Source organism: Gracilinanus agilis, chromosome 4 (genome assembly GCF_016433145.1).
Source record: "Gracilinanus agilis isolate LMUSP501 chromosome 4, AgileGrace, whole genome shotgun sequence".
NCBI classification, from domain to species: Eukaryota; Metazoa; Chordata; class Mammalia; order Didelphimorphia; family Didelphidae; genus Gracilinanus; species Gracilinanus agilis.
This window is the reverse complement of record NC_058133.1, coordinates 333,166,784-333,179,541: the sequence shown is the minus strand read 5'-3', so window position 1 is coordinate 333,179,541 and position 12,758 is coordinate 333,166,784. Positions and strand designations below refer to the sequence as shown.

General features: G+C 38.0%; 1 protein-coding gene across 1 annotated transcript in view; it reads left to right on the top strand.

The window, feature by feature from the left end:
* LOC123245313 (gamma-aminobutyric acid receptor subunit rho-2) overlaps positions 1 to 8,727 on the top strand; it is a 55,645-nt gene extending 46,918 nt beyond the window's left edge. Inside the window, exon 9 of the mRNA XM_044674156.1 lies at positions 8,419 to 8,727. Within this exon, the coding sequence (XP_044530091.1) occupies positions 8,419 to 8,727 (309 nt within the window). The remainder of the gene's footprint in view (positions 1 to 8,418) is intronic.
* Positions 8,728 to 12,758: the final 4,031 nt, after the last annotated feature.

Sequence of the window (12,758 nt, the reverse complement as noted above, 5' to 3'; positions counted from 1 at the left end):
ATAGTTAATTATATTTTAACTAATTATATTATGTATATAGTTATGTTATACTATTCATTCCCATCATCAATCAAGGAGATAGTTATGGTAGTTGATTACATCCAATAAGATACAATAATATCAGTCTGGTCCAATGTTTTGCTCCCATGGTGTTTTTTCTGTTATAGGATCACTAAGAATACAGTTCTGGTAGGGTGATTCTGTGCTAGTTTGTCATTGCCTTAATTTCTTTGTGTTTCACTGTTTCTATGGTCTGTAGGAGTTTGGGAACAAACTCAGGCCAGGTATTTTCTTGCTGGGAACTTTAGAAACTTGCATTAACTCACTAACTGCTGGTTTTCTGCTGTGCTGATTCTAGGGGAAATTTCTATACTCTAAGGGGTTGTACAGGGGTTTATTTTTGGATAGTGGGTAGTATTTGGCTGTGATTGTTCTTGCCATGAACCTGTATTGTTTTTCTGTGTCTCCTTTGAGCTGGATAAGGATATTGATAGCAATAATTTCAATGCAAATGAATGTCACTGTAAAAAGAATCACATGAGGTAAACTGAGAGTGGAATTTCCATCCTCCTGACAACCTGCCGTGCTGGATTGTCAGAGCTTGTGAGTAGCCATGCTAACCTCACAGCCTCGATGGCTTCCAGCAGTAAAATAGCAATAAAACATTTCCCTATAAATCTGGGGCACACTGTCCACAAATACATATACTATCAGTGGAAATAGTGGATATGTATAGGGAGCCCACATGAAGGGGACACACAGGTAAGGAATAGAAGGGCACACACAAGTGGTTAGGTCAAACACATGGAGGGACACATACCCATAGGGGACATATTGTGGCTATGGGTTATACACAGAAGGGACACTGGTACCTGATGCATTGCAAGACTATTGAGGTCTTCTGGTCATGCCATTGTACTGCTTCCACTAGGTCTGCTTGCTTCAAGAATCCTACCTGAGTTCAATTTCTGACAGACAAGTGATCTTGCTTGAAGTTTCTCTTGGCTGCAGCTCAGAGTTGGTTGCTGCTGGTCTTTGCCAGGTAGAGGTCCCAAGAGCTTGAAGATGTGGCACCCGTTATAGACCTCAACTAAGCAACTATATCTTCTGCTTGGGGAGGAAGAGTGGCCTTTGCCTGGCTCTTTTTGTTTAAATCTCAGAGGCTTTTCCTGATACAGTTCTTGTAGAAAAAGCAAAAACTCTAATACATAGTTATTGGACCGGGGTGGGGTGGGGAATCTAGCAAGTATTTTTGCCCCATAAAGAAGCATCTGTCTATTTCTCAGGACCTTGACTAGATGGGGAATTTCCTTTCCAGAAGAGTCTTTGACTCTGGTGCCACGGTCTTTGGAATACAGAATAGTCCTAGATAACCATTGCCTGCAGGTGTCAATCTATTTTTATTATTTTAAAAAAATAAATAAAAAAAATTAATTAATTTTTTTTAAATTTTAAAATATTTTTTCATGGTTATGTGATTCATTTTCTTTCCCTTCCCTCTTCCCTCGCCCCTCCCAGAGCTGACAAACAATTCCACTAGGTTATACATGTATTATCACTCAGAACCTATTATTCATTTTTGTAATTGAGTGATCTTTTAAAAACCAAAACCCCACATCCTATACCCATATAAACAAGTGATAAATCATATGCTTTTCTTCCGTGTTTCTACTCCCACAGTTCTTTCTCTTGATGTGGATAGCATTCTTTCTCATGAGCCCCTCAGTATTATTTTGGATCATTGCTTTGCTATCAGTAGCAAAGTCCGTTACATTTTGTCCTACAATGTTTCATTTTCTGTGTACAATGTTCTCTTGGTTCTGCTTATTTCACTCTGCATCAGTTTCAATCTATTTAAAAAAACCTTTATTTTCTATTTTAGTATCAGTCCTATGCCAGAAGGGGAAGGGCTTGGCAAATGGGGCTAAGTGACTTCCCCCCCAAGTAGGAAATGTCAGAGATCACATTTGAACTCAGATCCTTTCAGTTCCAGGCACTGTGCTACGTAGCTGCCCCAGTTTGAATCTATTTTTAAGCTGTATTTCCTGGTTATGGGGGATTGCTTCTCTGTTAGGTATCTTTCCCTAACTTAGTCTTAGAAAAATCTATGTTAACACATTTCTTAATTTCCAAGTGCTAAACTATTCTCAGCCAGCATCCATTTATTAGTAGTCTTTCAGCAAACTTCCAAGGAGTCCAGGATTTTCCAGTTCTTCAGTTCTAAAGGCTTTTTGCTCTTTCATGCAGAAGAAAAGCAGGGGGAAAGGCACTGGAATAAAGCTAAGCCCAGGGACAAAGTTATTGTGTCTCTCAAATCCATAGGTATGTATACCAGCAAAACATTTCTCTGTTTTGGGGCCTTCCTCTTCAAGACAGAAGGAGGTTCAGGGGAAATGATTGGTATAATAAAATTAGCATAATATAGAAGACAACAATAAAACTTATTTAAAATGCCTAGACCGTGGCCAGTCAGTTAACACTATTTACCTCAGTTCCCTCATCTGTAAAATGATCTGGAGAAGGACAAGGCAAACCACTCTAGTATCTTTGCCAACAAAACCCCAAATGGGGTCACAAAGAATCAGACATGCCTGAAACAACTGGACAACAAAGTATTCATAATGGAATAAATCTATCATGTCCTCAAAGAGAAGCAACGGGAACAACATTTCTGTGGCAAAAATAAACAGAAAGCTCAAACCACAAAGCTATTTTTATTCCTACCAGGGTACCTGAAAAATTATGTCTGTCACATGGTGTTTAATAAGAGGAGGATTCAAATTAAATAAAAACTAACAGATTGCTATAATCATTTAACATAAAAACACTGGGTGCATCTACAAAGTAATCATACAAGCAGAATTAAATTACATTTTTAATTATTCAAAATGATTATTTCATCTTCCTAGTAACAAAGAAAGGGCAAAAGGCAATTTAGACACTTGAAGCCATTGTTCCCTTGTTTTTCAGTCATGCCTAACTCTTCATGACACCATTTGGGGTTTTCTTGGCAAAAATACTGGAATGGTTTGCCATTTCCTTTTTCAGCTCATTTTACAGATAAGGAAACTGAGGCAAGCAGCTTTGAATGACTTGCCCAGGGTCACACAGCTAGTAAGTGTCTGAGGCCAGATCTGAACTCAGAAAGCGGTGTCTTCCTGACTCTAAGCTCAGTGCCACTTGGCTGCCCTATTAATTATTAAATTATTAATAATAAATAATTATTATTAAACATACATAATCTGAACAAGATTGGTGAGAGCAAAAGCAAAGTTCTGCCAGATAAAGAAACAGAGGCATGATGACTTGTTCCTTTTCAGATAGGCCTTTGTGTTCTATTGCATCTATTTCTTTTATTCAAAGAACCTCAAGTTGGAGTCTTCAATTCTGTCTATAGGACAGATCTATGATTTATATTTCCAATGAGTTGCTAACTCATGTCAATTCTACCTCCACAACATATCTTGCTTCCATCCACTTTTCTCCTTTCACACAGTCTTCCCCTTCTGCCACCCAACTTGAGGACCTCATCCTCTCTTGCCTATGTTATTGCAGTGGATTCCTTATTGGTCTCCGTGTCTCTGCTCTCCCTTGTCTCTAGTCTCTGCCTTCTTCCATCTGTCTTAAGGGCAAGTGGAGTCAGGAAATCAAGCTGGGTGACCTTGGGTAAGTCACTTATCCTCTGTCTGCTTCAATTCCTTGACTGTAAAATGGGGATAATAGTAGTCTCTACTCACCAGGTCTGTTTTGAGGATCAAATGAAATAGTCTTTATAAAGCTCTTAGCTCAAAGGCTAGCACACAGAAGGTGCTTAATAGATGTACGTGCAGTTATCCCTTGTAGAAGTAAGTTTCCTATTTTTCTAAACACTTACTTTCTGTCTTAGAATTGATACGGAAAATTGGTTCCAAGGGAGAAGAGTAGTAGTAAGGGCTAGGCAATTGGGACTAAGTTGACTTGCCCAGGGTCACACAGCTAGAAAGTGTTTGAAATCAAATTTGAACCCAGGATCTTTCATCTATAGGTCTGGCTCTCTATCCCCTGAGCCATCTAGCTGCCCCAGAAATAAGCTTCTTGATGACTGGGCTGATTCCTCTTTAGTCTTTGTATCCCTAGCATTTAGCTTAGTGCTTTATTTACAAGATGCTTAATAGATACTTCTTGAATGAGTGACTATTACTCAGGCAAAACCATGTAGTATCTCTGTGACAGTAGTACTTTCAAAATATGATTCTTCTAGGATAAACTATTAGTGATAAGCTTTTCTAATACTGGTCTGATTGTGACTTCCTAATAAGTAAATTTCTGATTATGGATTTGTTCATTTATAGCTTTAAGATGTATAGAAAAAGCTAGTCTGAATGAGCTACATTAAATTTCATCACTAGAACTTGAGAATAGGATACATTTTGATTTCTTTTTTTTGCTCTTAACCGTACCTGTAAATAAATAAATAAATCATATGCTCTTAGCTATATCTATAAATAAATAAATATTTAACTAACTAAATAAATAAACAAATCATAAAACACTCATCCTAGTGTTTGTTTGCTTCTCCTCCTACTGTAGCATTTATTTTTTGTTGTTGTTCAGTTGTGTCCAACTCTTCATGATCCCATTTGGCAGAGATACTGAATGGCTTGCTATTTCCTTCTCCAGTTCATTTGACAGATGGGGAAATGGAGGCAAACAAGATTGAGTGACTTGCTCAAAGTCATACAGCCAATAAGTGTCTGGGGCCACTTTTGAAATCAAGAAGATGAATCTTCCTGACTCCAGGCCTCATACTCTATCTATTGTGCCACTTAGGAATCAAAATTTGAGCTTTAATTCTAAATTTCAAGGTTTATTAGCTGAGGGGCCATGGGCAAGTCACTCCCACTCTGGGGCTTAGTTTCCTCTGCAAAATAAGGGAATTTGATTGGGTCAGCAGTCCTCAAAGTATCATCCACATGCTCCTGGGAGTTCCCAAGGCCTTTTCAAGAATCTAATGAAGTCCAAACTAATTTCATCACAACACTAGGATGTTATTTGCCTATTCAGATACTTCTTCCTTTTCTAACTACATATTTTTATGAGGCTAGATTTTCTTTTTGAAGCAATATCAACTAAAACAATGTATCACAACAGACTGTATACAGAAATAGATATGAGAATCCAACTGTCTTCTATCGAGCCATACATTAAAGAAAAATATGTAAAATGATACTATTCATCTCACTAAATTTACTTATTTTGGAAAATATTGTTATTTTCATGAGCATATATTATTTATATTCATTTATTGTTTTAAAATAGATTAGTAAATACATATTTTAAAATTTTATTAGTTTTAATTTTAAATATGGCAAATATCAATAGGTATAAACCCCACATTAACAAAAGCTCTTAGGAGACCTCAATAATTTTTTAGAGTGTAAAGGAATCCTGAGACCAGAAAGACTGAAAAGTGTTAGATTAGGTGATTGCTAAAGGCTCTGCCAGTTTTGTATCCTATAATCCTATAATTCTATGAGATCTAGTTTTTAATCTGCCTCTGCCATTCATTTGCTCTGGTGAGCAAGTCATTTTCCTTCTCTGAGCCTTAGCTTTCTTCTCTTTAAAATGAAGGGATGTATCAGATTATTTAACATGACAGAAAAGGAAAATGTTGGAGGGAATTTGGAAAAATTGGGACACTAATACTCTGTTGGTGGAACTGTAACTGATATAACCATTCTGGAAAGCAATATGTAACCTGGCTCAAAGGACCAGAAAACTATGCATGCCCTTTGATCCAGCAATACTACTACTGGGTCTATATCCCAAGGAGATAAAAAGTAAAGGAAAGGACCTGCTTGTACCAAAATATTTTTAACAGTTCTTTTCGTAGTGGCAAAGAATTGGAAATTGAGGCATTGTCCATCACTTGGGGAATGGATGAACAAGTTGTGGAATGTGATTGTAATGGAATAGTATTGTGCCATAAGAAATGGTAAACATGATGAGTTCAGAAAAACCTGGAAAGACTTACATGAACTGATGCAGAACCAGAACAATGTAGACTAATAGAAATATTATATGATCAACTCTGAAGGACTAAACTCCTATCAGCAAAGCAAGTCTCCAAGATAACCTCAAGGTACTTATGATAAAAATGTTTTCTACATCCAAAGAAGGAGCTGTTGGAGTCTGAGGCAGATCAAAGTGATAAAAAAAGATCAAAAATCTTCTACTTTATTTACTTATTGAGATTTTTATAATATGTGCGATATGTGTCTTCTATCATGACATGAACAATGTGGAAATATGTATTGCATGAAAGTATTGCTATAATCTATATCAGACTACCACCTTGGGAAGTGGGTGAGGAAGGGAGGGAGGGAGAAAATCTTAATCTTAAAATGTTAGAAAACAATTGTCAAAAATTGTTTCTACATGTAACTAAAAAAAATTTTTTTAAATGAAAGAATGGACCAAGGTGCCTAAACCTTAACACTCTTCTGCCTTGGAACCAATACACAATTGATTCCAAGATGAAAGGTAAGGGATGAGAGAGAGAGAGAGAGAGACAGAGAGAGAGAGACAGACAGACAGAGAGAGAGAGAGAGAGAGAGAGAGAGAGAGAGAGAGAGAGAGACAGACAGACAGACAGACAGACAGACAGACAGACAGAGAGAAAGAAAGAAGAAAGAGAGAGAGGAGATAGAGAAAGAAAGAAAAAAGAAAGACAGACAGAAAGAAAGAAAGAAGGAAAAAGGAAGAAGGAAAAAGGAAGAAAAAGAGAGAGGGAGGGAAGAAGGAAGAGAGAGAAAGAGGGAAAGAGAGAGAGAAGAATAAAAAAAGATTTTATAAATTGGTTGTTTATCTAGACCTCAGCCAATATACAAGAAGCCAATAAACTAGACCTCGAAATAAGCTAATATAGAAAACTGTGTGATTTTTTTTAGCAGTTTCTGATTTCTAACTCAAAACTTGAGGAAAAAATCACTTTTTTCATTTTCAGGTTTAGAGATTTAGAAGTTGGAAATACAATAGAATTTTGGAGATTTTTTTTCTTCCTTTTTCTAAAAAAAAGATTAAAATTTTAAAACTCAAAAGGTGCTATTTCCCCCAAAATGTAAGGCAATTTCAGGCCAATTCTGATCTTATGTGAGATTTTAATCACTTTTGCCATATAAAATTTCACAAAATCCACTGGAAAAAAATGAAAACTCTACAGAAATAGGAGCAAGTTGAATAATTTCATCATCTCTGTTTCCCAGATGGAGAAACCGGGGCACTGAAGGATTAAGGATTAAGGCCTGCAGGCACAGCATGAATCAGAGATGGAGAGAGTCAAGAGTAAATCCTGATCTCCAGGGCAGTGTTCGATATAACTCCCTCCATTAGTAGCCAAAAATGTCCCCCACTAGACTATAAGCTTCAAGCAAGCAGGAAATACACTTTGTACATCATAGAGTTGGAAAGACAGCCCAGTTCAATTCAATAAATCTTTATTAAGTACTTACCAAGTAGGAAGTACTAAGTGGCACAGTAGATAGGGTGACTAGATTCAATGCTAGGAACCTCTGAGTTCAAATCCTGCTTTGGGCAAGTCACTTAATGTCTTTGAGACTTCAATTTCCACAAGTATGAAATGAAATCTATTTTAGCATCTACCTCCCAAGATTGGTGTGAAGATCAAATGAGTTCGCATCTGTAAATCCCTTTACAAACTTTTTATGAACTTTTTTTTTTTACAAATTTTTACAAGCTTTAAAGCACTATATAATGTTGTTATTAACTATTACTATATGAGGGTATTTTGCTTGCCTGGTGATACATTAAAGAAAGTGAAACCATCTTTGCCCTGAAGAAGTTTACATTCTATAATATAATGTCTAGACAATACACTTTGAATTTGAGTCTTTTTCAAGTCCCTACCCAAGAGTATCTCTATCCCCTTACTTTCTCCATAAGGTTGAATTTTTCTTCTTTTTAGACAAAGGTCTAACCAGTAAGGAGGAGATGATTTTAGTAATTAGAATTGTAAAAGGGACTGGATTTGTTCTTTTTGACTCCAGAGAAGAGAACTAGAGTTGATGCTGGGGAAAATTCCTCACATTGATTCAAGAGCAGAATGTGCTGCCCAAAGAAGTTAGGCCTGTCATTTTATGGATACCATAAAGGCAAAGGGCAAAAGAGTCTCAATCTCACCCAAGGGAGAATCATTTCAATGTTTCTTCAAGCAAAGGCTGAATATTGTAGAGGAGATTTCTGTTTAGTTATGGCTTTGATCTCTTAGCTCTAAGGATCTATATGATTCTGTGAACTTAATGAATGTTAGTAGGGACTCCAGATTAAGAGAAAGAAAGCATCATCCTCTTTGGATGTTTTTTCTTTAGTCCTTTTAATGCCTAATACCTGCCATTTTCCTTTTGTGTTGATTTTCCGTAGGTCCCATGCCTGTGTGGGATGCTTCATTCAAGAACCATCATGTTGGATGGCAATTATAGTGAATCAGAGGCCAACAGTCTAGCAGGCTACACAAGAAGTCATATAGTGACTGATGAAGAAAAACAGGAGAAAATTGTCGTCCATTTGGCCCTGAGTGATGAATCTAACACATCCAGAAAGAAGGGACTAAAGGGCCACGTGGGGCTGCGCATCATTCAGAACACTCATGCCATCGACAAATACTCCAGATTGATATTTCCAGCCTCCTACATATTTTTTAACTTAATATACTGGTCTGTCTTTTGCTAGGTGTGATGAGATGGCACCTATATGAAATGTGAGAAGTGTTTACACACCTAGTATGTTCCAGCAGGATACGATGAAAAGAACATGGAATTTGGAGTCAGAGATCATCTCTTCCATTTCCCTGTGTAACTGTGGACAAGTCATTTAACTTTTCTGCATCTCAGATTCTTTCTTGTTAAATGAGGAGATTGGTCTAGATCAAGGGTCGGCAACCTTTTTGGCCATGAGAGCCATAAACGCCACGTTTTTTAAAATGTAATTTCGTGAGAGCCATACAGTGCTCACAGCGCACGCTCCTGTAACAGCGCCTGAAAAAAATTGACTTTATGGCTTCTGCAAAAAGAGCCATATCTGGCCCTCAAAAGAGCCAGATATGGCTCGAGAGCCATACATTGCCAACCCCTGGTCTAGATTATATGTAAGGGTCTACACCTATGATTCCATAATGTGATAAAAATTTCCCTCCCCAGCTAGATGGTGCAGGGAATAGAGTACTAGGTTTAGAATTTAGACTTGAACCTGAGTTCAAGTCCTTCCTCAGATATTAGCTATATAATCCTAAGACAAATCACTTAACCTCTGTTTGCCTCAGTTTCCTCAAATGACTGTGAAATGAGGATTATAGTATCTATGTGAGGATGAAATGATATAATATTTGTAAAACATTTAGCAAAGTGCCTGGCACAGAGTAGATACTTAATAAATGCTTGTTCTCTTAATCATCTCCCCCCATACTTCTTTTTATTTATTTTTTTTACCCTTACCTTCTGTCTTAGAATTGGTCAATTCTAAGGCAGAAGAGCAGTAAGGGATAGGCAATTGGAGTCACACAGCTACAAAGTGTATGAGGTCACATTTGAACTCAAGGCCCTCCTGACTCCAACCCTGGCACCTTATCTACTGTACTACTTAGTTGTTCCATCCCTTTTTCAGAGCAAGAAGCCCTAGTTCCTTCTTCTCATGGACACAGTAATGCTGAGATTGTTACAACCTTGCCACAAACTTTTAGTCATGGAACTTAAGCTAAGCCTTGGACATTTGGCCAGAAGCTCCCCTAATTTGTGAAGAAAATGCTGATTTGAGAGTAGAGGTGATTTGAGAGCTTTTGAGGATCTTCTTTTGATATTCACGCTTCCAGGCTCACTTTGAGACTGACTCCAGACTTGTGGAGAGAAAGACAGACTTTGGAAGCTGAAGGAGAACATCAACATCTCCTGAATTCTAACTTACATCTCCAGAGACACTAGAAAGAGAAATTTCCTCTGAGGTGTGAGTGGGACCTCTCTTTCTTTTGTCTGGGAGCAGAAGATCTCAGCACAAACCCAAAGAGGAGCATTTTGACCTCACCCAAGAGGAAACTCTCCCATGTCTCTAGAACTTAATTAGAAATTAAGGACACATTGAGGATTCAGCTTTCCCTACATATCTGCTGCTCCCTAAGTCTGCTGACTCTCTCTATGTGTCTGGAGTTAGTCCAGGGGAAAGTCTTAAACCACAGATGTCCTCTCTTGAGGAGAAAAGAATTTTAAGTCTTTCTTCTCCAGAGTTCTCACACCAACTCTGCCTCACATGGGCATACAGTGCTGTGTTAGCAATCTTCTCACCAATTAGCATGCAAAATGCCTATGGTTTGGCTCTAGCCAAACACAATTCATGTTACACATGTTTTCTTTCCCTGGTGGATTCCAAGTCACATCTTCCCGTCTGGTAAAGTCTAGCTCTCTCTGGACTCCAGACCTCTCTTCCATACCTGTCCTGGGAGCTAGCTTAAAGAAGCTCTCTTTGACATAGAACATCTTTTTAAAAAACCCAGCTAATATTCTGTAAGATCCATATAGCAAGCAGCTGAATCAAAAATTTTATTGATTCATCTGGAGAGATAAGGAGAGAAAAATAAAGTGAAGGACAATCTCACAGGTGTTCTCTGGGTAGAGAAATGGAGATTAGAATTAAAAATAACCTTGAAAAGTCTAGGGAAATGTAGTGGAAAGAACCTTGTAAATGTATGAGCTCTAAGTCAAAAATGAACCATTCTATGAGTTGGCAGGAAAAGGACCTTGTGGTAGGAAGGAACATTGCTCCCCTCCCTTATTTTTTTAAAGCTTTACCTTCCATCTTAAAATCAATACTATCTATTAGTTCTAAGGCAGAAGAGCAATAATGGCTAGGCAATGGGGGGGTCAAGTGACTTGCTCAATGTTACATAGCTAGAAAGTGTCCAAGGCCAGATTTTATCTCCAGGTTAGGCTCTTTATACACTGATTCACCTAGGTGCCCCGAACCTCATTGTTTCCTCTTGAGAGCACCCAAGAGAGGATGCTTGTCTCTTGGAAGCCTTGCTTAGGTTTCTCAAAGAATCATCACAGAGTCAGAACTCTAGGGTGATTCATGCCTTTGCCTCATGGCCTTGCCTCCCCATGCCAGCCAGGGTAAGGGAAAGGCTAAGATAAATGTTATGATCTCAATTTTGCAGCTGAGGAACTTGAGGCAGGCAGAGGTTAAGTGACTTGCCCGCATTCACACAGCTAATGAGTGTCCAAGAGAAGAGACAGAGACTTAATTATAATTAAGTGGTGATTCTTTGGTCTCTGGCAAGAGGGTTCCTTTCTCTTTCTTCTCACATCTGTGTTCCTTCCTTTCTTACCTAATATTATATGATTATGGCAGACAGACAACTCCTCACCCTACCTCTTAAGGGTGTTTGGTTGTTCCAAATGAATCTCTGTTTGGTAAAATTTCAAGGAGGAGCTGGGGACCTGTCTGAAAGGACTTTTTCATATATCACTCAAGCAACTGTCCATGGGCAAGATCAGCCCTGAAAAGGATATTGGGATTAAGAGACACAAACAACCTTTTTCTTTTCCAGATCTACCTCCCTATTCCTTTCTTCAACTGTGAATTGGGAGTCATCTTTTGCTCCATCTCTCTATTTTCCTAATAGCTTCTTGATAGCTTGTAGGAAGTCTGAGGCCTGGGGTTCTTTGCCATAATCTTTGGTAGTCTATGAAGTCACACAGGAGATGGGAGAGTGCTGTTATTATCCAACAAATTCACTAGGTACTTGCCTAAGGGCCTCCAAGGCCTGAGAATCTCCAAAATTATTAGGAAAAATTCCTTTACTTCATCACAACTAATTTCCCTTTTATTGGTTCCAGTGAACAGAGAAAACAAACAAAACTTGGTGAGTGAATTCTTTGGCCGGGACAATCCATGAAATAAAAATACAAAATGACCCTAAGTTATATGTGCCTACCTTCTACTTACTTCTGTGGAGTGGCGGGAAAGGAATCCGGGAAAGGGAATTAGAATAATAGCCTTTTTAGACTATCTATAAATTGTAACTTAACTACTGGTACTCTTAATGTCAATGACCAAACAACAGACTTATTACTAAAGGAAATTGGTCATATCAGTGTTGACCTTCTTGCTACAAATAATTATGAGAAAAGAAATAAATGGCTACTGATGTATGACTCATGCCCAAGTCAGCTATTCATGAACAAAGGCCATTAACTTTGAGAAAAGATAAAAATCAACATCAAATTGGAAAACATAAAAATGAAAAGATATGGGTGTAATTAAAGCATTTGAAGTGAAATGAAATGAAAAAATATTCATTTAGTGTTTACAATATACTGAACATTGTGCTAAGATCTGGGGATACAAATGCAAAAAAGAGGGACAGTCTGTATTCTCAGAGACTGAATAATCTAAAAGAGGGAGACAACATATAGGGGAGTGGTGGCCCGGAAAGGACTTTTCATCTAGGGTGGGGGGTTCCTCATGGGCACTGGGATTTGATCAACTGACATGCCCATTCTAGAAGCAATGGTAGTATTGATATGATTGTAGAGCAAGATATGGAAAGCAGGGAAGAGGAGGGGAATCATGTTTGTAGTGTCAGGCAGATGGTAAAAAGGCTTGGGAAGATGACTGGATAAGAGTGTGACAATGAAGCATGGTCTAAGGCCAGCTTGATAGAAAGGTTCAAGTAATTTGACTCTCATCAAAGGCATGTTTGATGAAAATATGAG